Here is a 26144-nt window from a genome sequence, read left to right as displayed (position 1 = left end):
GCGAGAACGCATGGCCCATCACCTCCTAAAGCTGCGAGACAACTCTGCCCCGCGCGGCCCCTCGTGATGCTCAGCTCCCTATCCACCCTTGATTCTAATGAGTCTAATCCAGCGACTCACAGGCGCTTTGCATGCCAGACTAAACGCAGACATTACAGGTTCCGCCTATCAGCGAAGTGGGTGGGACCTTGGATCGCCCGCCGTCCTGTTGACTTATCTGCTTGTCCCGCCGCGGCTTTTTATTCCAGACCACATCAGCCTTGGGACCGTTGTCATCTCGTTAAGCCTCCTCCTGTTCGCCATTCTCCGATGCTCGTGTCACAGATCTATTGTCTGATTTAATTGGTCTTTGCTACTAATCTGTCCCCAAGTCGTAGACCACATCAAAGGCGCCCTAACACGAGCCTTCAGGCTCAGTACCTGCCTTAATCCGTAACATAAAAATCTCGCTTGTAGATCGCCGGTAGACGTCGTATGAGCTGATCCGCTCAAAACCTTGCCGGCACCGAACGAACCCCGGTCTCTTCGCCTCGGCTTAATCCCTTGTGGAAAATCACCGCTAGGTGGCTGCGTTTCCCCTCGCCAGTATCCTGGTTTTGGAGCCAAGGTATGATTTAGCCTCCCGTTGTGTTTGGTCGCATTATTATCACTTTGTGCAGTTCCTCAATTCTTTGAACAACTGAGTCGCCATTGTCTTTCCAGTCCGCTGACAATACTTGCTTGAGTCAACGACTTTCTCCATAAATCCGGGTCCCTATTGCATCATGCTGATGCATTATCCTTGCAAACTTGTACTCGGTTCACTGTCTTGTGACACTTGACCGGCTGGCTACTTCAACCTTTGGCTGACTTGCGAGTACGAAACCAATCACATCAGTCCGTGCGGCCGATTCTTTGCTACCAACAAGAGGCGTTTGTCTCGTCTCGTTCCTCATTCCAATAGCTTCACACCCAGACTAGACCCCTGTTCTCCATCATATGCTTGCTACTAAGATGATTGTTAATATTAGTGCGGTGGTGCTTATGGCTCTGATCCCGAATCTCCTTCGATTCGTCCTCACGAGTGGTTAATTCCATTTTGTGGCACAAGAGTATCTCGCTTATCATAAATCCATCGTTTGTCGTCAAGGCAGGAATCCAAGGTTGCCTGTTAATTGCTAGCCATCCTTCTGACACGCGCCACGCTGCAAAGATATGTGATCCGAGAGCAAAGCGGCCCTCAGCTTTTCGCAATGTTACGGAAGGTAGTTTTCGATTCAAATGAAAAGAACGCCTATTGCTAGGCCGTCGACTTGTTTGACATTTTCTCAAGTATGATTGCGAGCCTTTGACGGATGTTGGATACGACCTCGTTGGCTCGTCTCCAACGCGCCGCATTCACACTCAAGCAGACCACCGGGCTTAGCAATACCCGGCATCATGCGTTTCCCAATACAGCAGCCTGCTGCTACCCCTTCCCATCACATGGATCGGCACGCTGCTCCTAGGGTTCTGCTCACCGGCCGCAGCCCATGTCTGCAAGCCATATTACCGATGCTGACAACGCCGAGGACAATAACATGGTGGACGTTCAATAATCGAGAAGTTATGGGATGTCTGATGCTATACTTGTCAAACTATCCCAAGTGTGACGAGGTCCATCAAGAATGCATATATCATAATCCCGGTCTGCAATTTCAGAAGCGCCTTGGTTGATTGCGTGTTCCTGTTTACAGTCTAAAGACAATCTGAGCAGCACCAACAGTTGTCAGATATTCCCTGGCAATGTTCATTTTGCGAAAGTCATCCTTGTAACTTGCTGCCTTTGTCATTATCTCCAACAGCAGATTTTGGCGGCTATAGACTATAATCGTAAAACATTTGGATCACAAGGCTCTGATAACATCAACGTCAAAACTGACAATGGGCTCTCAAGGGCCACTGCCTGAAGTGAATCACTTGATAGCCTGGCTATCATTGGGGGGCTGCAGTTTCTATGGGTTACTTCTATCTGCGGTCTGCATCGCTAGGCATACGGGTAATCCTTCGAATCATCCTAGCTTGCCTCGGAATGGGGTTCGTTTAAGACTCGATGCCGGGTTAAGATTGTTTATTGTATCAGTAGTTGCTTGACGGTAACAAATCAGCACTCATAACAACACATGTTGGTGACTAGCAAACCTGGCGAAAGGTTACAAATTCGAGCATCGAAGAACCTGTGCTAGGATATGTAGTATTGGCCGGGATGATGACGAAGTAGTCTTGCTGCTCACAGGTTCCATTGTCGGTCTCGATCATGCTATAGCGTCTCCGTTGATCTTGAGTCGTGAAAATCTAGCAAATTGACACATCGCGAGAGACATGTTTTCTTGGAACATAAGAGAACGTGGCTTATTGGCCATTGGCGCAGAACATTGTATGCATACTGAGGCTAACCCTGGAGGTTGGCTCGGTTGCAACGTTGGATGCAAGTCACACCTGGTAATTATGTAGCTCGTCCGTCCCCGAACAAGATGTTGCAGTAGGCTATCGTTGGTAAGTCCTTGACAATCAAGTTCACTCTCCCAATCGGCCAGTTTGGGGAGATAAGAAAGATGGGATGAATAACACAAGGACATCTTGCTTTGTTTGTGGAAGCGAGCGGCATCAACCGTTCACTGCTGAATCCCAGAATTGTCATTGAAGATCTCTGATTATTCTTGTTTCGTTAACCAGAGCTCTGGTGCCGAACTCGGACTCCGACAGTCGTAAAGGATAGAGATACTCATTGAACTCGTCAGTATTGCGTCCCAGCATGGCTTTCGGTGAACTGTGACACCAGTGTACAGCGACGAAAGCGCACTTCACTCCTACTGGCAGCGCCACAGAAGTTGTTAATTAAAGCGAACAAATCTTTCCAGTACATGTTCGTCGGAATGCTCTGTTGGCTTGGATAAGTGGTGTACTTTGGCTCGATGCAAATAATGCAAGAAACCTTGGAACCTGCGTCACCGTGTCCAGGTACTAGCTCCCAGCCAGGGACGCATAGTTAAATATACAAGTATTGAGATATATTGTAATTTTACACGCTTTTGTTGTCTATGTACAAACTCAGTCATTCGTGACATCTTGAAAGAAGAGTGCAATATGTTTGTAGTCTCTCAATGTGGCTGCTGCATCAGACTCGGCGGTTTTGTTGTTAACTGATGAGCCTTCTATAATGTATTCCGAGGGTCCTTTTGTGGTTAACATACCCTCTCATTGAGTAGTTCAAAAGCTATGGCAAGCATGTTATCTTATAAATTATATAACAAATTCTGTTAAACCAACGACGTGCCAGTCGTGTCGAATAAAGAAGCGGAACAGACCGTGGGCGACAATGCGTCACCAAGCGCGCACAACTTCCCATTGGAGAATCAGCGAAGAGTCTTGGAAAGAAATATCGCAGGCTTCACACATTATTTCACATTATTTTGAAAAAAAAAATAATGCCAGTTACAGAAAAGGCCTAAGAGAAGGTTGACTGAAGTTGTCCTGGAAGATCACGTGACCATCTGATCATGTGATGGATGGCCTACAAGCAACTTCTTTAAGTTGCAGGCTTATCGGTTATCGATAAAGAGGCCCACTATCATCGACTCGAATGCTTTGCAACCAAGAGTCTTTTCATCATACCTACCTACTCATCAACTTACTACATTCTTGAAGGAATAATCAAGCAAAGATGGCGAGCTTAAAACGGTCAACCGAGTCCGACCCGTTGGCTTCAAATATCTCAAGCAAGGTTTATGTTCGCTCAACTAGAAGTGGCAAAGTGCAGAAAATTGTGAGAGAAGTCTACCTACGAACAGATATTCCTTGCTCGTCGAAGCTTTGTAGGGCTTGTCTTCAGGACGCTCCCAGGAATGCCGCCCAAAAAGGTAGCAAGCTCTTGACACTCCCGTACTACAGTCCGCTAATGTTTGTTACAGTTCAGCCTTTCGTCCTCTCGGACAAGCCTGCGGGCACCAAGGCTTTCCCTCAGGGTCATTACCTAGTACCTGATACTAACGCATTGCTGAACGCGATGGATCTCTTTGAGCAGAGCTCGGCCTTTTATGACGTGATCATCTTGCAGACAGTACTAGAGGAACTACGAAATCGATCACTGCCTCTCTACAACCGCCTAGTGGGGCTCACGAAGAGTGAGGATAAGCGGTTTTACGTCTTTTTCAACGACTTCAGGCTTGAGACATTTGTTCACCGAGAGACGAAGGAGAGTGTCAATGATCGCAATGATAGGGCTGTACGGCAGGCTGTCAAATGGTACGGCGAGCATCTTGCCAGCACAAATGCGAAAAAGGTCCCAGCGGTCGTAATGCTTAGTGATGATCGGGAGAACCTTCGCAAAGCTAGAGAGGACGGGCTTCACGCATCCTCTTTAAGGGACTACGTCGGCAGTCTCGAGGACGGCGATAGGCTCCTCGATATGGTGGCAGAGGCACAAAACCAAGGATCGTTCAAGACGCAAGGCCAGATGCTCTATCCTGAATATTTCACCCTATCAAAGATGATGACTGGAGTCAAGGCCGGTTTTATGCACCAGGGCATCTTCAACGTCTCACCGTATAACTATCTCGAGGGTTCCATCAAAGTTCCGGCATTTCCAAAGCCTCTCCTGATTCTTGGTCGCGAAAACATTAACCGATCTGTCGATGGCGACCTTGTAGTCGTCGAGGTTCTTCCTGAAGATCAGTGGAAGGAGCCTTCAACAAAAATCATTGAGGAGGATACCATCACCAAGAATGAGAACGCAGACGTGGAGGAGAGCCAAGATTTTGTCTCGGAAAAGGAGCGTAAAGCTCTTCAGGAACAGGTCAAGAAGACCCAGAAGAGTGCTTCCGAGAGCAAGCCCCAGCCCACAGCCAAGGTTGTTGGTGTAGTCAAGCGTAACTGGCGTCAATACGTTGGCCATATCGACCCTTCGTCGGCGAGCAAGGCTTCTAGCCAAGGTCGTAAGCAAGACAGCGTCTTCCTCATCCCCATGGACAAGAAGATTCCAAAGATTCGTCTCCGTACACGGCAGGTGGCCGATCTTCTCGGCAAACGTCTTTTGGTAACCATTGATGGTTGGGAGCGTGACTCCAGGCATCCTATTGGACACTTCGTGCGGTCTTTGGGTGAGCTAGAGACCAAGTCTGCCGAGACTGAGGCTCTATTGCTTGAGTGGGATGTCCAGTATCGGCCATTCCCCAAGACCGTATTGGACTGCCTTCCGAAAGAGGGACACGACTGGAGAGTGCCTACAAGCATGGACGATCCTGGTTGGAGGCAGAGAGAGGATCTTCGAGGGCTCCTTATCTGCAGTATCGATCCTGTTGGCTGCCAGGACATCGACGACGCCCTCCATGCCAAACAACTACCTAATGGAAACTATGAAGTTGGTGTCCACATTGCTGACGTCTCCAACTTTGTCAAGCCCGCCAACGCCATGGACACTGAAGCCAGTATCAGAGGTACCACTGTCTACCTAGTGGACAAGCGTATTGACATGCTTCCTCCGCTGCTAGGTACAGATTTGTGCTCACTCAAGCCTTATGTTGAGCGGTTTGCATTTTCTGTACTCTGGGAGTTGAATGACGATGCTGACATCGTCAATGTTCGCTTCACAAAGTCTGTCATTAAATCACGAGAAGCTTTCAGCTACGAACAGGCCCAATTGCGAATCGACGATGATTCCCAGCAGGACGATCTTACTAAGGGTATGCGCATGCTCCTCATGCTCTCAAAGAAACTCAAGAAGAAGCGAATGGAGGCTGGTGCTTTGAGCCTTTCTTCCCCAGAAGTGAAGGTGCAGACTGAATCCGAGACATCTGACCCCATTGATGTCAAGACAAAGCAGCTTCTTGACACCAACTCCCTTGTCGAAGAGTTCATGCTTTTCGCCAACATCAGCGTCGCAGCCAAGATCTACGAGGCCTTCCCTCAAACTGCTATCCTGCGTCGCCACGGCGCTCCTCCGAAAACCAATTTCGACGAGTTGTCGAACCAGTTACGCACTAAGCGCAGTATGGAATTGCGCACTGATTCCAGCAAGGCTCTTGCTGATTCTCTGGATCAATGCGTTGACCCTAAGGAGCCCTTTTTCAACACTCTTGTGCGTATTATGGCCACTCGTTGCATGATGAGCGCCGAGTATTTCTGCTCTGGTACCCAAGCCTATCCCGAGTTCCGCCATTACGGTCTTGCGTCAGAGATTTATACTCATTTCACATCTCCCATTCGTCGTTACGCCGATCTGCTTGCTCATCGACAGCTCGCCGCCGCCATTGATTACGAGGCCATCCACCCCAACGTCCGCAGCCGAGGACGCCTCGAGGCCGTCTGTAAGAACATTAACGTTAGACATCGCAATGCCCAAATGGCAGGTCGTGCCAGTATCGCCTACTACGTCGGCCAAGCTCTCAAGGGCAAGGTCGCTGAGGAAGATGCGTTCGTTATGAAGATCTTCAGCAACGGCTTCGTCGTCCTTGTTCCACGATTTGGTACTGAGGGTCTGATCCGGCTGAGAGATCTCGCTGAGCCCGAGCCAGAGGCTGAGTACGATGCTGAGACTTACACACTTACCACCAAGGGAAGCCGAGAGATCAAGGTCGAGCTATTCCAGAAGGTCAGGGTTAGAGTCCGTGATGAAAAGGATGAGATGACCGGCAAGCGGGGTGTCAAGATGGAATTGATCGAAGCATAGACAAGACAAAAAGTTGATTCTGATAGGAGGTGTACGGCATACTGCATAATCTACGAGTCACTTGGTCATAGAAGCCATGTAGGAGTTTTTGGGTAGACAGATAGTTTTTTTATTTTACGAATGTATATGCACGGATCTAAACCGTTCTAACAGCCATCCTTGAAACGCCAAACTTTCCAGTGAAGAACTCGTGTAAAATCGTCCGTCAATTTTGCCAATAAACCGCCAAAAAGCCTTTCTCTCTCTTTACTGCTCCATTGCCTCGTTTACGTCAGCGCTGTTGTCGCCCCAAAGACCCTCGAGCTTAAATTCAGCAGCCCACTCGGTGACAATCTGCTTCTGATCAGGGGCGACCTCATTCTCGCCAGCGTTCTTGATGGTTGACTTGGTAGCGGTGGCTGTAGACCCGACAGCAAGAACGGGAGGCTCAACCCATCCCTGGATGCGACCGTCTCGCCAGTCAGTAACAACTGTCATAGCGGCGGCAGGAAGGTTGGGGATGCCACCGCGACCTAGACGACCTCGCTTGCGGGCGACCTGAACAAGGAAATCGGTCGTGAAATCGCCGTCAGCACGGTTAGGTAGTAGGGCAGGAATGTCGTAGACATTTGTGAGTTTCTGCATGAGATCGGGAGAAGCAGAAAGGCGTTTCAAGAGAAGGGTGACAGCAGGGACAGGGTCGTCGATCTGCTTGGGAGGAACAGCGTTGAGAAGGACGAGATGAGCATGTGCTTCGGTAGCGTTCTTGAGGGAGACTAGGCCGGCAGACTGTGTCGAAGAGGACGAGGGGAAAACGACACCGGGGGAGTCGAGAAGAGTAAGCTTGCTGTCAATCTTAACTGATCGAATGCTCGTAGTAACACCAGCCTCTGCGCCGGCAGGGCAGGCCTTTGAAGAGCTGCCACCCTTTCCGCTCATCCTTGAAAGAAGAGCGTTGATGACTGAGCTCTTACCCACGTTAGGGTAACCAATAACACCGACTGAAACAGCACGCTTAAGTTGTCGGCTAGCGGCAAAGCTCTTGAGGGCCTTGAAGAGTGTAGCAGAGGTGCTCTGAACAGTCAGGTCGCGGTGGTTGAAAGTGTGTGCGTTGGGAGCAGCGCCAGAAGCTCGGAGAGGCAGAGTAGGGAAGTAACGGCGCAGGTAGACAAGCCAGTCTCGGAGAACCTTGGGAGGAATCAAATCGCACTTGTTGATAATGAGGATTAGACGTTTTTCTGGCGAGGCCATGATCTGACGCTCAACCTCGCGAGAACGGGTGCCCTCGGGGTCGCGCGCGTCGAGGACGTAAAGAACGACATCAGCTTGCTCTACAACCTGCTTGAAGACCCGGTCGTAAGTCTTCCTTGATGAGGCCTCCCCAATTGACATCTCAGGGCCGTGATCGTTGTCGGAATCACTCTCGTCATCCTCGTCCATGTCGTCGTCGGCCAGCTGGCGATCATAAGTAGCGGCAGCAGCGCGAGCACTGGCGATAAGAGCAGCCATGGGGTTTGACTCGTCGATATCGTCGTCGATATCGTCCTCCTCCATCTGATCAGCATCGTCGTCTTGAACGCCGGCCATGGCATTATCGTCGGTGGCACCAGTCTTCGCGGCCTTGATCATTTCCTTTCTTTTTTGCGCCAGCTCTGCCTTCTTGATTCTATTGGACTCTATCTCTTCCAGCACCTGTTGCTTGTATGGGAAGAGGTTAGGGATACCGGGATCCTTCTTTAGCTTTGTTCGCCATTCTGGGTTCTTCTTTGCGAGCTTGCGCTCCTTCTTTTGCTTTGCGGCAGAAGCCTTTTGGATCTTGTGGCGAAGACGAACGGGAGTTCGCTTGGACTTGGGTTCTACAAGATGTTAAACATGAATTTTTTTGAGGAGTACTAAGTGAATTAGCGACTTACTCTTGGGTTTGGTGATTGAGCCGGCCATTTTGAAATTTCTGACTTGGTTATGTCTATGAAGAATCTCGACCAAAAGTTTGAAAAATTAAGTGGGATGGCTTCATTCTGCCGATTTATTTTTCAGACCGCCTTTCTCCCCACTTTGGAAAGGTACGTACCTCCTGTATATCTACCTCTACCTTCAATAGAGGTATCTACCAAGGTAACAATGTTCTCTTTTACATCCAAGCCGTGTGTTTAGTTGTGCCTGTATCCCCGGAAAGCATAGTAGTCAGGAGCTACTGTATGTAATTCTATTGAAAACTACTAGAATTGTCAATTTTGCTATGCTTTCTTAACTTCATGGTACTTCTAAGAGACACTAACTATAAGTTATCGTGAGGAAATGCGGTATATCACGCTGATTGAAGAGGTATCAGAATAACTCATATATAGATATAGATATACATATCTCAAAGCCTGGTCAGACTAAAGTAAATACCAGCAGGCCTCATTGTTGGATAGCTGAACTTGAACGGAACCAAACCCGAAACCCGATACTAGGAACCCGAAAACTTAGTACTCTCGTATTATCATTCATCGATATCGCTATCACTGTCAATGTCACTTCATCCCGAGATGCGAAAGTCACTATATTTAGTATTATGACTGACTATAACATGATCGAATAGTCCAAACGAGCCTCTAATCTTTCTTTACTTGGATCTTGAAGCTATCGCCGTATAATTTACCTTGATCGAATACAGCAGCTATGTCTTCAGACCTCACCCTGCGAATTCAGTCGAAACTCGACGCTGCCATAGATCAATATGTTGCACGCAACCCACGATCCAAGGATTTACATGAAGAAGCTATCAAATCAATGCCAGGCGGGAACACAAGAACTGTTCTTCACGCGAGCCCTTTCCCGGTTGTCATCAAGTCTGGCCGAGGGCATGAGGTTACGTCCGAAGATGGGCATGTGTAAGTGATCCAATAAATTGAATCAACATAGCTTGAACTAAAAATCTATACAGATATACAGATCTGACTGGGGAGTTCACGGCAGCTCTCTATGGACATTCCAATCCCATCATCATGTCGGCGATTAGACATGTGTTGGACAATGTCGGCATGAATGTAGGTGGCAACACGGCGCAAGAGCAGCTATTCGCTCGCGAGCTTTGCAGTCGCTTCAATCTTGAGCATGTTCGCTTCTGTAACTCGGGTACCGAGGCCAACATCCATGCTCTAGCAGCTGCGCGAGCTTTTACGAAGAAGAGAAGAGTGGTGACTTTCAGTGGAGGTTACCACGGTGCAGTCATTGGTTTTAAGGGAGGGAAGCCAGAAGCTAACAATGTGGACATGGATGACTGGATAGTAGCCAGGTATAACGATCTTGATAGTGCTCATGCCGCCATCAAGAGTGACGGCGTCGCTGCTGTCTTGATAGAAGGAATGCAGGGCTCTGGAGGTGGCCTGCCAGGGATGCCTGAATTCATTCAAGGTATACAAGAGATTGCTGCCAAGGTGAGTTCTACTCAAGTCACGTTGTGGTTTTGTACTGACGACGGGCAGGCCGGCGTCTTGTTCATCATGGACGAAGTCATGACTTCCCGTCTTTCTGGGGGGGGCATCTCGGAACTTAGAGGTCTCAAGCCAGACCTCAAAACTTTTGGCAAATACCTCGGTGGAGGTCTCGCTTTTGGTGCTTTCGGCGGCAGAGCGGATATCATGGCGGCGTTCGATCCTCGGTCTCCAAACGCCCTCTCCCATTCAGGCACTTTCAACAACAACACTCTAGTGACGCACGCTGGATATGCTGGATTGACTAAGATCTACACGCCTGATGTCGCAACCGAGTTTACAAAGTTTGGTGATGAGCTTAGGGAACGACTCAATGCAGTAACGGAGGGCACAAGAGTAGTCTTCACCGGTATTGGTACAATCATGGGAGTGCATTTCACCACGCACGGTGATCGCATGATTGTACGTTCCGGAGAGATTGAAGAGGTTGATACTCTGAGAGATCTCTTTTGGTTTGATATGATGGAAGAAGGTTTTTGGATTGTCCGTAGAGGGTTCATTGCTCTGGTGCTTGGAACACCAGCAGCTGAGTTTGGCAGGTTTGTCGACTGTGTTGAGTCGTGGGTATCCAAGCATGCAGAACTCGTGAAGCTCTAGAGCCAATTACCATTGTTTTTGTTTCTGTACCTGTTCAAGAGTTTCAAGAGTCAGTTATCATGTCGAAGGTGTATAATCGAATCCAGGCACATATTGAAGTATACAATTCTAGGCGCTGATTGGTCTGGCGCAGTTTAAAATTCTCCACATAATTATTTATCTCAGTAACCCATTCCAACTTAATAGTATCCATCCTTTACGCATACAACCGCGCTCGTCTTTCCATCTCAGCTTCGCGCAAATTAACCTCGACCCGAACTCCAGTAATACTCGCCGTCATCTCGTCGCATTTACCTAAACCGCCATGGACTTCCAAAATCGTGCCGGCTCAAAATTCGGCGGTGGTGGTGTCGCTTCTCAATCCGCCACAAATGCCGACCGTCGCGAACGTCTTCGCAAGCTCGCCCTCGAGACCATCGACCTCGACAAGGACCCTTACTTCTTCAAGAACCACGTCGGCTCATTCGAGTGCCGTCTCTGTCTTACTGTACACCAAAATGATGGCTCTTATCTCGCCCATACTCAAGGAAAGAAGCATCAGACCAACCTCGCCCGTCGCGCTGCCCGCGAGCAGAAGGAAGGCCGTCAGGGTGCTGTTGACCCAGCTACTGGCCTACCCATCGGTGTCACGGGCGCAGGCTTTGCGCAACGTCGTAATATCGTCAAGATCGGTCGCCCAGGGTACAAGATCACAAAGATTCGTGACCCAGTCTCGCGACAGCAGGGTCTGCTCTTCCAGCTCCAGTACCCCGACGCAACACCAGAGACATCACCCAAGTGGCAAGTCATGAACGCCTTCACCCAGCACATCGAGGAGCCCGACAAGAACTTCCAGTATCTACTCGTCGCCGCCGAGCCCTACGAGACAGTGGGTTTCAAGATCCCAGCGCGTGAGCTCGACAAGCGCGAGGACAAACAGTTCGCCTTTTGGGACCCGGATGCCAAGGAGTATTGGATCCAAGTCATGTTTATGACAGAACGTGAGGAGCGTTTCAATGCCGCTCCCGGACAGGCAATGCGGAGGTAATGATACATATTTATACACCCTCTGCTGTAGTCATTTGTACATTGGGAGTCAATAAGGGGGTTTCTGGTCACAGTACGGCGTTCAAGGATTTTTAAATAATGACCTCGTGTTCGGTCATCAAATACAAGGGCAAGCAGCATGAAGGGTTGTTTTGATGCAGTGTATTGGCGAATGCTATTCAGGTTGGACCGGTAGGGCTTCAGAAATACAGTTCACTACTCAAGACCTACCAAGACAATAGCAGACCATTGATTTAAAATACGTTCTTGCAGGAAGTTACTCATCGATGGGCACAGTCTGCACCTACAAATACAAATTGCTCAAACGCCGCTTCTGGTTCTGTTGATTATTATTGACTTTGTGTGGCAATGACTGAAATCTCATATTTTTTTGCATTCCCCTATAATGCAAATCGCATGCCGTAACCGTCTTAACCCTCCGTTTGCATGCGTTCCTTCTAGACCTGTCCTACAATCATAGTTACATCAAAAGATGTGTCAAAACAGCGGAAAGATCAATAACAAAGACCAGGCTTTGCTATACAAGAGTTGTTTAGCCCCATCATGCCACAAACAGCTGCTCGATCGCCGACATATTTATGCTCGTGCACCACCTCTATTCCAGTGGTAGCCAGGAGAAGCCTGTCCACACCAGCAAGTCTTCTTCGCGGATGAAATTGTTTCGTCTTTCCATTTACCGGAAGTTGTTATCAAACCGCTTGAATGTGTAACCAATGAAGGGCAAGCTCATCTCGGGAGACTCCTCAACCTGTCGGCCTGACTGAATGGCCTGAGCCTTCAGGACAGTAGCATTATCAGTCTGGTCAATCTCGTCGGTAGGGAAGTATGTAGTGTCAATGTTGGAAGTGAGGCGAGGCTCGAAAGGTGCGCGGATACGGCGCAGGCTGTCAAACTCGACGCCACGGAAGAAAGCATGGCTCTTAATTTCATGCGCGCCACCACGACCAAGACGGTTCTCTGTGTTACAGACCATGCTGATTGATGTTAGCAGCTGCGTCATTCATGTTGATACAACAAATATCTTACCTTCGGATCAGGTGCTCCGCATCAGTGCCGAGTGTTATATCGTCAGGGAAGTAGAGCGTCTGTCTCCAGTTCACAATCTTGCGGTAGGTGTCATGGCTATCCTCGGCACAGAATGGGGGCCAGCCAACCAAACACTCGAACATGATAGTGCCCAGTGACCACCAATCGCAGTCAAAGGTGTAGCCGTGTCCGGTGAAAATCTCAGGGGCGATGTAGTCAGGGGTTCCAACAGTTGAGTAAGCCATCAGTCTTCGGGATCGTCGCCAGTCGTTGATCTGAGATCGGTTGCTGACTGTAAGGTTAATCTGATCAATGGCAACAGAGTTACGGTCGCGCGGCTTGTTAGACCTTCCTTGGAGGAGCTGCTGGTAATAGTTGTTGTCATGAAGTCTATGGAAACCTGTTGACAGACCGAAATCGGTAAGCTTGACGTGACCGCCTCGGTCAAGAAGAATATTGTCAGGCTTAATGTCACTGTTTCAGGGTTAGACATGTTTCAGGGAGTGCAGAGGGTGGCACAATGTGGTACATACCGATGGATGAAGCCTAGCTTGTGCACAGCTTCGATGGCAAGAACAATCTCTGCAATGTAGAAGCGAGTAATATCTTCGGAGAAGATTTCGTACTTGATCAGCATCGTCATGAGATCTCCACCAGGCAAGAACTCCATTAGCATGTATAGGAAGTACGAGTCCTGGAAGGTGGTGTATAGCTTAACAACCCATGGACTGTCCGACTCGGCGAGAATGTCTCGTTCTGATCGAACGTGGGCAAGCTGATCCTTCTTGAACATTTCGGTCTTGATGAGTGACTTCATGGCATAAACCTTGCCATCTCCCTTCTTTTGCACAAGTTTGACCTCTCCGAATGCACCCTTTCCAATGATCTTGACAGTGTTGTAGTTCTCGGGCTTGTCCTTGGTACGCAAGAAACGTAGGTACTGGCCTTCTTTCCTGCCAGCGGTGGACCAGAGCTGCTCGCGTCTGGCCGCACCCTGGGTAGGATCTTGAAGTTTCTGCTCCAGTTCGCTCTGTCTGTTGGTTTGTCGCGAGTTAGCTACATATGCTTAAAAGCGACGGCGGCAGATGTTGTGTTAATGTTCCGTACCTTTGGTTGCGCTCGCGTGCTCTCTTGACACTGTCCTTGAAAAAGTCGGCAGCAAGCTGGGAGCACTTCTTCTGGTTGCTGTTGGCGTTGGTGCCATATCTATCGGGATTTCGCTCCGGTGCTCGTTGGAATTCCTCACCGGTGGCGGAGGATTGGGTAGGCATGGGAGGGGCGTTCATGTAGTTGTAACCAGGCTGCTGTCCCGAACTGCCAGCAGTTCGGGGACGCTGACCCGGCGAAGGACCTCGGGCGTAAGCCTGCCCTCGAGCAGCACCGCCAAGATTCTGGTGGGAAAACTGATGAGCAAGACCGGTGTTGGGATCGTTGGTGCCCGGTGTGTTGGATCGTTGTTGATACCCGGCGCCCTGCTGATAATCGTTCTGCTGCGGCTGCTGGCCACCATACTGGGCATATTGGTTCTGGTTAAAGTAGCCCTGGGGCGCATAACCGCCGGCAAATTGCTGCTGCTGCTGTTGAGGCTGCAATCCACCAGACTGTTGACCAGATGTTGAAGGGAAAACGGGCTGGGGAAAGGTCGAAGGCGTAGTGGGATAGGCGGTCCTATCCGAGGCGGTCAAACGATCGTTGCCATTGCCAAAGTTGAGATAGAGGCGATTGTTGCTATTGTTAGGATCCATCTTGTCTAGTTGAAGCGTCTCTATCGCCTCGTTCCGCCGTGATACCGTCTGCGAACAACGAAAGCAAAGGTGAAAAGAATCGGATCAAGACTGCCAGGCGGGAGTCGAGATGGCGGACAAGTTTCAGGGGAGGGTCCAGTCTAGGGGCTTGTGGAGGGGAGAGCGAGGGGCGGCGCGCGGGACTGGACTAGCCAGGTTAATTGGCAAGTACCTCCTAGAGCTGTTGTGCTGTGCTAAGGAAGGCAAGTACAAGCAGCTCAATGCGAGTTAAGGTAGAACAACCTAGGTCGGGTAGTACCAGAACCACTTCTAGCGGAGTACAAAGAGAACTTGGCCTGTACTCCAGCTACCTAGAGAATAAAACACGGTAAATGGTTTGGGATTAGACGAGCATAGCAAGCTGGAAAATAGGCGAAAAGGTAGTAGGGAAATATTTGTAGACTGGACGTACTGCACCTAGCCCAAGTTAGCAATACTGATCTACTTGGCCAGATGTGGTAACTTTTTAGTAGATGGTGCTACTTCTGCACTACACAGTACTGAGTCGAGTCGAACTCGCAGGGATTTAATTATCGCCCATGTTTGGGGGGAGGCAAAAGCTCAAAGCATGAAACGTTTCCATTGGTTTTGGCCCGGCTGGGGTTGACAGTTGGCAGTGTGGCAGCCAGCTGAGGGGAGGCATTCCGAGGGGGCTAAACAGGTCCGGGCGGTCTGGTCCATAGTAGGTTAGGCATGAACACCTCACTACCTGCTACTACAGCATAGCAGTTTTTATTGGGAAACTTGGCTACTGAATTGATGGGTCAGTTTGTGTTGCTCTGCATCACTTTTGGCTTGTTCACTGTATCCTAAATTAAGCTACAATGTTAACTTTTCTGTCTTCCCCTTATAGGATGCCGGGTATGTTGGCAAAGTGCTGCGGCGAGCTACTTTAATGGAACCCACCTGGTAGGTACTAATCCAATCTAAATGAGAATGAGACAGGTTCAGGTCAGGTAGCAATCGTCATTTTGTTGTTCTGGGACTGCTGGGTTTTGGTCTATTTGAGGCAAAATCCCTTGATAGTGGTGCTCTATCATTAATTAAATTGAAATCTGTATTCTTGCTGTCTGACTCCAAATTCTAAAACACCACCTACTAGGTATATATTTACAAGAACCTCAAGAGGTAGTGGGCAAAAGGTTGATATGGAACTCCTGACTACTAGACTAATAGCCCATCTATGCCTTCGCCACAACCTAGCTCGGCACCGGCAAGCGGTGCTGGTGGTGAATCGATCGTGAACTGACCATCTTCCGGTTTCTCTCTAGTCCTCATCTCTGTCATCGGTTCTTAAACTCTGTAGCGCGTCTGCAGAGTTGCTTCTAGGCTTGTCCTTGCTTTGCTGTACTGGAGATCTCTCAGGGGCCGAATCCCTGTCCGCTGTGTTTCCCCAGATTGATGTCGGATTTGTCGCTGTACGGACGGATATGCATGTTTCTACTGCTATATTATTCCTGAGCCTCAGGTGAACCTGTCACTTGTATGTCACAGCATCCTCCACATTTCTAACCCTTGAATACCTACCTATCAACAGCTTTCCTTCCTGGATTTGCAGCCTCTACAGTAACACGTTGTCATAGGTAGATGAACTCTGACATGTCATCTGTTTCCTGAGATATCCTATTATTTGAATCATTTCGGATAGCATTTTTGTTTTATTAATACAACCCTAAATCAAGTACAAATGGAGCTTTACCATGCCTTGCTCGGCTTCTGTAACACCCAACTGTCGCTTGCACTTCCCACATGGCAATTTGCCAGGGATCCTTGAACATGTCAAAATTGGGAGTACTGTTGATACCAATTTGGTCCAAACAAATTCAGTCAATGGTCACATGCTCAATCCATGTTGGCTTTCAAAGCTGGTACCAGTATATGTATCTCGTCAAGCGGCAGACAGTATTGTCGAGAGCAACTGATAACCAAGTTGAAGCGGCATATGTACAAAACCAGTCTTTTTTTTTTTTTTTTAGGATACATACTAGGTGCGTAGAAAAACATTGGTAGTGAAGTCCATACCTATCTATGTAGTGCCTACATACCATACACGATAACAATTCTGAATGAACTGGAGACCGAATTGTAATCAGATCTGTTGTCTTGTATCAAAAAAAAAACACAGAATCAAATACTCATAGTCATTGACTGCCCTTCGTCTGTTATATCAACACCCCGGAGCCATAGTATTTCCATCCCGACCACCGGACCTTATCGGAGCTGCTTATCGCCGTTTTTTTTTTCAGCGATCCGAACTAAATGGTGAAGCCGGTATCTCGACGCTCGCTGCCCCGCGGTTCAAACGGTTTGAAGATCTCGACAATCAACATTTCCTGTCTTTTCATCCAAGGTTGCGGTAACATCCTTACACAATGGCCGACTCTAATCCTCCGGCGCAGCAGCCTGCTGCTAGCACCGGCGCAACATACAAGGCCCCTAGTCCTAAACCGCAACAGAATCCAGCTCTTCGAATGATGGGCCTGCCAAATCTCCCTCGAAAACTCCCGTCACGAAACTGGCTCATCTTTTGGGCCATCACTGGTTCCATCTCAGCGGCTATTATCTACGACAAGCGCGAGAAGAAGAGGGCCACAGCCAAGTGGAAGCATGTCGTCGCTCCTCTTGCAACCGATTTAATCCCCTCGGCAAGCCATCTTCCTCGCAAGCTGACAATCTACCTCGAATCACCCCCTGGGGACGGTCTGCGTGTTGCGCAGGATCACTTCATCGAGTATGCGAAGCCGGTTCTGGCCGCCTCTGGTCTTGACTGGGAGTTCGTCCAGGGAAGGCAGCAGGGCGACGTGAGAGCCGCTGTGGCAGAAAAGATTCGTCGGCAGAGAAGGCAGCATGAGCGACCAACCGAGGAGGATCTACAAACAGACGAGGCTATAACAGCGGCTTTGAGAAAGAAAAACAATATACCAGAATATGAGGGCGTCCAGGGCGACATCGTCTTTGGCTTGCACACATGGAAGGAGTATATGAGAGGTTTACACGAAGGCTGGCTCGGTCCACTTGATGCTCCTGCGAAGCCCGAGACAGAAACGAAACCTGCGGCTATCGAACCATCTGTCGATACCCTCAAGGTTGAGGGTGAACAAGCCGAGGAGAAGAAGGAGGAGGGGGGAAAAGACGAGGAGAAGAAGCCCGAGCGACCGCCCCAACCAGTGCCTTACAACACCACCACCGACTACCCTCTCGCCAGTCTCCCTGCCCAGGTTCCCGCCGAATTCTCTCCCTCAAATCCCATTCCTCTCCCCCACCGCCTCGGCTTCCGTCACACTTTCGTTCGTCTGAACCGCTTCTTCAATCGCCGCAAGCTCGCCGACGAGATCGGCCGTGAAGTCGCCGCCGTGTGCTTCGCCGCCGCCTCTCGTGAATGGCGCGAGGTCGATGGTCAATACGAGCAACAGCTCGTCCTCAAGCACGAGGAGAATGACTGGGTTAAGTCAGTGTGGAAGACTGAGGAGCCCGCCAAGACGGACGACGATAACACTACGGCCACTCCTACTCAGCCTCCTAAGGAGAAGATCTGGCCTGCCCCAATTGTCATTGACCCTCGTCTGGCGCAGCGCATGCGACGTTTCGAGATGACTCCTGAGGTCGAGGCTCGCGCCGCTCAAGTCAAGGTTTCCGAGGCCGAGGTTGAGGGTTGGATCAAGGGAAGCTTCCGCAGCTTGTGGAACTGGACTGTTGAATCAGTGACCGCCAAACCCATGCGGCCTAATGTTGGCGACGTGGACAGCGATGAGTAAAAAAGGCGTATCTGTGAGATATGAAAAGGGGCGCGGCTTAGCCAAACCGCTGTGTAGTTTTTTCTGTACTAGTATTCCAATCACTCAAGGGAGCATCTTATGATCAAAGGACTATATGCATGTATGTATCTATATTATACTTGAGTAGGCGAAGCGAGGATCCGTTTTACGTCTTTGATAGAGCATATGGCGGTATCTGTTCATGATCTAATGTTTCAACGATCCTAATGTACCGGCTCTCGCTGGTTATAGTGTGTCGATGTTCAATAAGTTGTGGCATGTTCAGTCATCATCGGAGTCACTCCCATAACTCACTAACCCCAGCCCCTTCTTTTCAGGCGGCTTCGAGGCAGTTTGAGTTGTAGCTTTGGGCTTCACCTCCTTTTCACCGTCCTGTTCCGTGGTTTCTTCTGGTTCCAGATCTTCCTTGCCAGTTTCCTCTACAGCGCTGACCTTGCGCCTTAAACCCTTGACTTCCTTCTCCTTGTTGCGCTTCCGCTTCCGGCCAATATCCCACGATTCGACGCCTTCTTGAGCATCAGCAGGCCCATCGTGAGCGGTATCGCCCTTTTGCCGCTCGCGAAATGCTTTTAGACCCTCCTCTGTCTCCCGCTTCACGCGTTCCTCCTCGGCGCGTTTCTTTGCGCGTACCTCGTCCAGGAACTCTATCTCATCATCGTCCAGCGCGCGGAACTGGTTACGTAGTTTACTTTGTTCTTCGAACTCTGCTTGCTTCGCCGCTGTTGTTTTATGTCAATTGCCAAGTATGATATCATATCTTGGAGGAGAAACTGACCTTTGTTTGCTTGGAGTACATCGTACAAGCTCTTTTCACCCTCTCCTGTGGCCAACTTGATGCGCTGCTCTTCACGTCTTTTCCTTTCAGCTTCCAGTTGTTCCTGAACGGCTTCCCATTCTTTCAGTTTTGTAGAGCTGTGAAGAGGTTGCTGTGTTGCGCTTGATTCCGTGCTCTTCGTCTCTGTAGATATTTCGCCTGACGAGCCAATTTTGCCTGCAGACACAAAGCGGTTGGACATGGTTTAATGGAAGGGATGAGTCGTGGCGTCAGTCACAGTCAGAAGGTGCGGGTATGAGTAGGGTTACAACCAAGGTATCGAAATCGATGTACGAAGGAAACGAAGGTCAATATTCGTCAAACTCAGGTACTGCTCTCACATATTCCAACAGCATATCCGATAATCTACCGTCCGCGGCTTGAGCAAATCTGTGAAAACGACACCAGCTCATAAGTCATCACCATAGAGGCACAAAGTAATATATGTGTTTGCAATGTTATTCTTATTGTTTGAGTAAAACTGTAAGCAAGAAACTTCTTGCAGAAGAAAATAGAGCAAGACAACTGGATGCGATACCGCTTCAGCTCGTGTTCTGCTTAGACACCTACCTCAGCTATGTTACAAATCCACCTTCATGCAAATCATCTTGTCCAACCCATTGCATGCACAAGAGCAATGAAAAATGCTTCTAACACCTTTTTTTATTTGCGCACAAAGTACACAAAAACCAGCTACCTAAAAACAGCTTTCAAGAGCTGAAAAATACATCGGGATTGTTGAATCGTTATATCAAGATTCAAAGCAGCTCGTGTTTGTAGACTGCATCGTTCCATGCCCTTGAATGTTGTTCGAATATTCCGTGAGAATCGTCTCAAGTCGTGAAAAAGAAAAGATGTGATAGCAAAAACAAACTCGGCGTTGTAATGATTTCATTAAGCCGACGCGACAAAAAGCAGCTGCTTCAACATGGCGTTGAAGTAAATCTGCCACAGTGCCTGACACCAAACCCTGTGCAAAGCAAAAGTCAAGAGCGCAACAGCCCGTTCCTCTGGCGGTAGGCACGCTGACATTGACAAATCCATGTCAGCACCGACAAACCAGGAAGTTTAAAAAAAAAATGAAGAAACAATAATAAAATATCAAACCGATGATCAGCCGATCAATCCAAATCCCTTGTTTTACCCGCTGGTTGCAATGCATAAACCCCGTCATGTAAGCCCGTTCCCTGTGGTCAAAATCCATGTGCCACTTGCAATAACAAACGAAAAAAGTGAAAGGAAAAAAAGTGAAACGTATATACCATCCTCAAAAAGTCTATGCCGCGGAGTTCATCGAGCAGTAACGAATCATCTTTGCTTCGAATCAATTTGCATTGATTTGTGCATAGACATGGGAACATGAGGAAGAAATGGTCGAAGTAGATTGTGACCGTTTGTGACATCCTGTGTTTACCACAGAACGTAGTGTCCAAGCGAGTGGCAGGAATGCAACGCTACCGAATCGCCATCTATAGTAGGATATGTTGTGTTGAAGTTTTCGTCGTTTTGCCGTCAGCGTCAGAATCAAAGCCAGTGCCGCGCAAAGGAGTGACAGGCTTTGAATCGTGACGTGACAAAATGGGTGAATGCTGCTGGGCGCGAGTGCCGGTGGAAACTGTAAACTGCAAGTCTATCGAACAGAACCGTGTAGTGTAAGATGAGAAAGCCGAACGCCGAGTGTAACCATTACAGAACGTAAAAAATAAAAATAAAAAAACAATAAGGAGAATGCCATAGTGTCCGGACATGACCAGGAAACAATAAGCCTTGTTTGCTCATGAAGAGCGTTGCAAAGGCTAACCGGGTCTCGTCATCCATTCATGGCTGTAGTAGAAATCCTGAGAATGATCCGCCGAAAAGGTCATCTTATGAACAATTTTTGTCGTGCCTGGGGTATCTGAATGCGAATTTATCGTTCTCGGGATGCGTATAATAAGGAAAATCGTGGCCGTGAAAATGAAACCTTTTAAAACTTTTTTCTTCTTTCCAAGATCGAACCGCCCTCGATCGGAGGCATTAAATGAAGCATTTTGGTAAGACTTTAACCCATGACGGGTTGGCTGTAGCCGTGAGGCACGAAATAGGGAACCTGCTGCTTCATGGGATCAACACAGCCAGTGCAACTACACTCAGCAAGACCATGCTCCCACATGTTTTGTGAATAGTGGTAGTGTCCACTGTAGGAGTTATGGCGCGAGTTGGGGTAGAAGGTGCTATGAGCAGGAGGTTGAGGATATCGATTGGCGTATTGTGCGGCGGCTTGAGAAAACCATTCGTTGTAGCGGTCGTTGCTCGACGTAGCAGACATAGCGTAGTCTGGAGTGCCATAGCCAGAATCGGGGGGAGTGAGAGGAGCTCCCCAAGAAGTGTGACCCCAGCCAGACTCGCGTGGGCGGTAGCTCTGTTGCTGGGACTTCATAGCCTGGTAGCGCTCGTATTCGGCAACCTGTTCCTGGAGGTAACGCGATTGAGGAGACTGGCGGTGACCAGAATACCTGGCGATGTCGGTATCGATGGCGGGAACAACAGATGCGAGCCTCTCGCGGCTGGCCTGGGCGACCTGTCGCTTCTTCATGCTCTGCCAGTCACGCCAGTTCTCGAGCCAAGCCTGGTAATCCTTGCTCATGTCAAGATTGACATAGAGGCGCCAGCCCATGGACTCGACCCACTCAAACTCAAGTGAGTTCAGCTCAGAGACGGCGATGCCACTCACCTCGGACCAAGAGCGGTTCTGGAAGGTGTTGTCATCGAGGAACTTACTTCCCAGAAGCAAAGAAACGGTCAGGTAACGCCAGACCTGTCCCTCAGAAGCTTTATAGGGACCCTGTCCCTTCAAGGTGTTGATCCTCTTGGCGAGATAGTTCATTCCAAGGAGGATAGTGGTGCTGGGCAATCGTGTCGAGGTGAGGATCTGAGACACGAACTTGCGGAATGGCGAAGTCACAGCAGCCTCGGGTGTGACGACACGGGTGGCCATCTCGGCAACGTACTCGGACATCATGTCGACCTCATAGTCGAGGACGGCACACACGCCTCCGGGCATGATGAAAGATTGGAGATGGGACCGACGAAGATCGAACGCGACCTTTGTCGGAAGACGAAGCGGAACTGCGGGCCGTAAAGCGAAACTGTGGGTTTATACCACAGTTAAGACGGTCCTGTAGGCGTGAACGCAAAAATGATTCGAGGTTGGGTCGATAATAGATCGACTAGAGTTCAGTAGGCGCTTCGGGCCATTTACTGAAGCACCTTGGACCGTAGGTTGTAACGTCAAGGTACGGAAAAACGTATATAGACGAATCGTTATAATTCGATGACTCGCAAATGGTCTACCGATTGGGGCCAGAGAAGGAATTGCTTTTGTTGTGAACGGTTATAAAACAATGCCGATGGTGTATAGGAAACCCGGTGAGTCTCAAATCCAAGCAGTCTAGGTCTGAAAGTTAGTTGGAGGTCTTGGCCAGATTTGTCATGATGATCGTCGGGGTGTGGTCAGATTGTCTGCAGTCGTCGGAATCGAGATCGAAGCCGTTGTCGCGGTACTCGTTGGTAGAATTGAGAGTCGGCGGTAGGGAAAACGCAGAAAGATGAACAGGCAAGGGCGAACAGATGAAAAAGCTGAATATGTACGCGAGTGTTGTTGGTCGATTGGACAGAGCGAGACCACAATTGTTGATAGATCGTGACGAAACCAATAATAAAGTGAGACTCACCAAAGAGAGAAGACAGTTGTCTGGGGAGTAAGGAAAGCGTAAAAGGTGAGGAAGAGAACCCTAAAAACCACAAGTCCAAAGGTTGTTGATATTTATGGTTCAAGAACGTTCGGAGAATGCAGCTCGAGTCTACTACAGCAGCGGACTGGGCAGACACGGACAGGGCAGAGAAACTCGCGCGAGAAAAGTACCGGAACCCCAGAGTCGACAAACCAAATGAAGGCCTGCTAACTGGTAATTGTCTAGGTGTTGGGAGAGTTCGGTTTCTATCGTGGAGGAGGAAGAGGTAGAGAAGTAGAGAGGTGAGGTGAGGAGGGTGAAGGAAGGGGAAGAAAAAGAAATGATGGTGAGGGTGGAAGAGGATGAAAGAAGAAGCAAGAGCCCCGACAGCCCAGGGCTAAGAAAGGTTGGATGGATGGATGGCAAGATGGAGAGATGGGGATGGGGGATGATGCGGTGCTGGACTGGACTGGTCCAATGCGCGTAGAGAGAGTGTGCAGCGAGTGTGCGGGCAGGTTAGTGTGGAGGTGGGCGTGGCGGACTTCAGGTCCTGGTCAGTTGGGTCGGGTGTTCGTTCCTCCACTGTTGCAGCGAGCGTGAATTATGGAAGTGGCCTGGAGCAAGGTACGTCTCTCGGGCTTGTACAGTACCAACCGTGCCTGCGTGCGTGTGCCTGCGTGTGAGGTACCTTTACTAGCATCAGTAAAGACGGGAGTACGAGTACGCCGAGGTTCTTTGGTCTGACACCTAAAATGGTCGTAGTAGTAACGGCTGCGGTACGTAGCCAAGCCCAGCGTCAACGTGCAGCGTAGTAGTGCCCGACAGTTGCCAGGTCCCCCAGGCCCCAGTTCAATCCAATCCCATCCAATCCTATCCAGCCAGTTTTTTCTTCCTTGATGAGGAGTCATTTGAGTGGACTCAAATGGGTGGATGGGTCCCTGGGACCCCCGACCGTACCCTACCCTACTCTATGGACTTAGCCTACAGCAGCCCCCGGGCGATGCACCTCACCTCACCACGCACGGAACGACAAGTGACGGCGGCGGGCGTGGAACAGCAGGAAATAAAACTGGGGTGCGTCGAGTCATCAACGAATAAACTCTTGTTGGCAGAAGCTCAATTCACGATTGTAAAATACTGAAAAGACCAAAGACAGTCTCTTTAGCCAGTACAGTTCACTGTCATTCTAACGTGGGCTTCTAAATCAAGCACCTACTACAGGTGTGTACATGCTACATATTCCTTTAGAAGACTAGAACAAATTAGAAATATATAAGAAAAAAGTCTGTATGAACAGGCTGACCCAGGTAGCGAATGACGGTTGGAGCCCCAGTTAGAGAATACTAAAGTGGAACCATCCTTGAACGGAGACGGGACAGGGACATGGGTAGAAGGGATGTGTGAGAAACCCAGCAGAACCATGGGTGGAGCTTCTTCTTCCATCAAATATCAGACTGATCAATCAGAGCACTGTCTGTCTCGCAGCCCCCAGGTCATTCATTACCACCACTTCCACCGTGGTCGTGCGTCAACCTGCTTCACCTACCTTTACCTAGCCGCGTACAGTACAGCAACTGAGATGTATTACCCGCCTCCATCAAAGCCAGTCAGTCATTGATTCTACCCTTCGAATCAGCCAGTTAGTCAATACTCATATCTGCAAAATTTTGCCAACCCCTGAAAGTAACCCTTACAGCAATTGCCCTAAGACAAAAGACAAAAGACAAGCCGTGGAACAAGACGGTTTCTTCTACGTGTATGTAGTATGTGTATGTTGAATGTTGAAGAATGGAACAATTACGCCGGAAATTCGGAGCCTTCGGTGCAAGAAGGGTTCATCGTCTCCAAGAGGCACCAGGTACATGCACCAAGGTATATTGTAGTCATCTGTCTCAGTGGCTCCACGCTTCCTTGACTTGTTCGACTTGGTCGTCCTAGCGTTGCTTCAAACGAGAGTGGTCCACAGGGCCTTGTCAGCCAATGTCGGTTCATTGACTGATCCTGGGATCTTTCACGCAGTTCGATGAAGAGAATGAGAAGACCGATATTGGGATCTGGGTGCCCTGATTTGGACAGGATGTTCGCTGCCCATCGACTGCATCTTGCCATGATGACGAGAGTACATAGTTACTTCTCCCAAACCAACGATCTCTACCACTTGCAATATCATGATGCGATTCGGGTCTGTCCAGGTACAAACAGTAAGTATGGGCAAAGCCATGGAAACGTACACAATCATCTATCTGGTTTACATTCCATACATGTCGTCAATAAGAAAACAGAAAACAATTCAATACAATTTCCTTCAACTATAGTGAACGTAAAATAAGATCAGAGTCGACATATATCTCCCTACAAAATCTATTCTGATTTCGAATATGCAAAAGTCTCGCGATGGTTAATGTAAAGGAAATACATATGTTACTGAGTCTTCAATTAATGTCTTGTACAGGGTACATGCACTCTTTCGTTTCGTTGAAAGATTCCGTAGGGTTTTTTTTTTCTTCCTTTTTTCTTTTTTTGACTGCACCCCCTAGCCAGCACCATCCCCTTCCTGCTACTGGCGTGGACTCCGAGGCGGCAGTGGACGCTATTTCTGGTATGGCGACTCGTACTGTAAAAGTAAGCCCTCACCTGATCCGAGCCATCGGGGGGCCATCTCTCGGAGAGAGGCGAGGTCCTCCACTATTGCTGTGACGGCTCGATGGGTCTTTTTGACACTGACATCGATTGATGGGAAGATAGGAAAATAAGAAAAAAATATTTGTTGGGATATCGGCTTAGGCTGTTCTGGAGAATATCCAAAGATAGCTTACAACAAGTGATATAAGTTGCTATTTTTCTCCTTCCTCAATTCCTCGTGTTAAAATTAGTTCCAGGGGCTAGGTTCCTAGGTTCTTCGTCTCGTGATTCTGATTTTCTTATGGCTTGGGGGCTTTAAAAACACCGGAAGCATGAAGACCGTTTTTGCTAGACACCGGAGCCAAGATTGCCTTAACGATTGTGCTGCAGGCCAATTATTGTTGCTGCATTTTAACCATCAAACATCAGAAAAAAAAGCCAAGGGGTCGCAGGCAACTGGTTGCTGTAAGACTTAGTCTCATGCTTGAGGAGCACTTGCCACGCTTGGGGTGGTTGGATTGCATTGCATTGGTCCCATTAGAGACGTCACTAGCATGGAAGTTGCTGCCAGCCTTGCACTTTCACTTTCCATTCTCATGTGCTCCTCCCGTGTCCTTCTCTA

The 26144-nt window shown here is 48.9% G+C and overlaps 9 protein-coding genes across 9 annotated transcripts; 4 read left to right on the top strand and 5 right to left on the bottom strand.

Annotated features, from left to right (window-relative positions):
- Positions 1–3586: 3586 nt before the first annotated feature.
- Positions 3587–6801, top strand: EDB82DRAFT_441908 (uncharacterized protein). Its single transcript, XM_065607791.1, has 2 exons — positions 3587–3878; positions 3930–6801. The coding sequence occupies exons 1-2, from the start codon at positions 3683–3685 to the stop codon at positions 6683–6685; spliced, it is 2952 nt and encodes a 983-aa protein (XP_065465788.1). The 5' UTR covers positions 3587–3682; the 3' UTR covers positions 6686–6801.
- EDB82DRAFT_490005 (P-loop containing nucleoside triphosphate hydrolase protein) lies at positions 6802–8605 on the bottom strand (the record flags this gene model as incomplete). The annotated part of the gene is made up of 2 exons (XM_025729447.2): positions 6802–8520; positions 8578–8605. 2 exons carry the CDS (start codon positions 8603–8605, stop codon positions 6932–6934), a joined length of 1617 nt encoding a protein of 538 aa, XP_025588671.1. The 3' UTR covers positions 6802–6931.
- Positions 8606–9003: 398 nt separating this feature from the next.
- EDB82DRAFT_490002 (pyridoxal phosphate-dependent transferase) lies at positions 9004–10885 on the top strand. The gene is made up of 3 exons (XM_025729448.2): positions 9004–9540; positions 9594–10086; positions 10135–10885. The coding sequence occupies exons 1-3, from the start codon at positions 9329–9331 to the stop codon at positions 10738–10740; spliced, it is 1311 nt and encodes a 436-aa protein (XP_025588672.1). The 5' UTR covers positions 9004–9328; the 3' UTR covers positions 10741–10885.
- A 39-nt stretch (positions 10886–10924) lies between these two features.
- On the top strand, positions 10925–12107 carry EDB82DRAFT_490001 (uncharacterized protein). Its single transcript, XM_025729449.2, has one exon. It carries the CDS (start codon positions 11045–11047, stop codon positions 11765–11767), a length of 723 nt encoding a protein of 240 aa, XP_025588673.1. The 5' UTR covers positions 10925–11044; the 3' UTR covers positions 11768–12107.
- A 6-nt stretch (positions 12108–12113) lies between these two features.
- EDB82DRAFT_80883 (kinase-like domain-containing protein) lies at positions 12114–14798 on the bottom strand. The gene is made up of 4 exons (XM_025729450.2): positions 13921–14798; positions 13347–13847; positions 12814–13287; positions 12114–12761 (listed from the first exon to the last, which is right to left on the bottom strand). Exons 1-4 carry the CDS (start codon positions 14556–14558, stop codon positions 12461–12463), a joined length of 1914 nt encoding a protein of 637 aa, XP_025588674.1. The 5' UTR covers positions 14559–14798; the 3' UTR covers positions 12114–12460.
- A 1989-nt stretch (positions 14799–16787) lies between these two features.
- Positions 16788–18685, top strand: EDB82DRAFT_80808 (mitochondrial import inner membrane translocase subunit Tim54). Its single transcript, XM_025729451.2, has one exon. It carries the CDS (start codon positions 16970–16972, stop codon positions 18350–18352), a length of 1383 nt encoding a protein of 460 aa, XP_025588675.1. The 5' UTR covers positions 16788–16969; the 3' UTR covers positions 18353–18685.
- On the bottom strand, positions 18494–19613 carry EDB82DRAFT_80821 (N-terminal domain of NEFA-interacting nuclear protein NIP30-domain-containing protein). The gene is made up of 2 exons (XM_025729452.2): positions 19149–19613; positions 18494–19092 (listed from the first exon to the last, which is right to left on the bottom strand). Exons 1-2 carry the CDS (start codon positions 19387–19389, stop codon positions 18635–18637), a joined length of 699 nt encoding a protein of 232 aa, XP_025588676.1. The 5' UTR covers positions 19390–19613; the 3' UTR covers positions 18494–18634.
- Positions 19614–21228: 1615 nt separating this feature from the next.
- On the bottom strand, positions 21229–22230 carry EDB82DRAFT_472071 (uncharacterized protein; the record flags this gene model as incomplete). The annotated part of the gene is made up of 1 exon (XM_025729453.1): positions 21229–22230. The coding sequence occupies one exon, from the start codon at positions 22228–22230 to the stop codon at positions 21229–21231; it is 1002 nt and encodes a 333-aa protein (XP_025588677.1).
- A 2467-nt stretch (positions 22231–24697) lies between these two features.
- On the bottom strand, positions 24698–25009 carry EDB82DRAFT_472070 (uncharacterized protein; the record flags this gene model as incomplete). Its single annotated transcript, XM_065607973.1, has 1 exon — positions 24698–25009. The coding sequence occupies one exon, from the start codon at positions 25007–25009 to the stop codon at positions 24698–24700; it is 312 nt and encodes a 103-aa protein (XP_065465787.1).
- Between the last annotated feature and the right edge of the window lie 1135 nt (positions 25010–26144).

This window comes from Fusarium venenatum, assembly GCF_020744135.1.
Source record: "Fusarium venenatum strain MPI-CAGE-CH-0201 chromosome Unknown EDB82scaffold_1, whole genome shotgun sequence".
Lineage (NCBI taxonomy): Eukaryota > Fungi > Ascomycota > Sordariomycetes > Hypocreales > Nectriaceae > Fusarium > Fusarium venenatum.
Note: the sequence above shows the minus strand (reverse complement) of the source record. Positions and strands in the feature narration are given on the sequence as shown.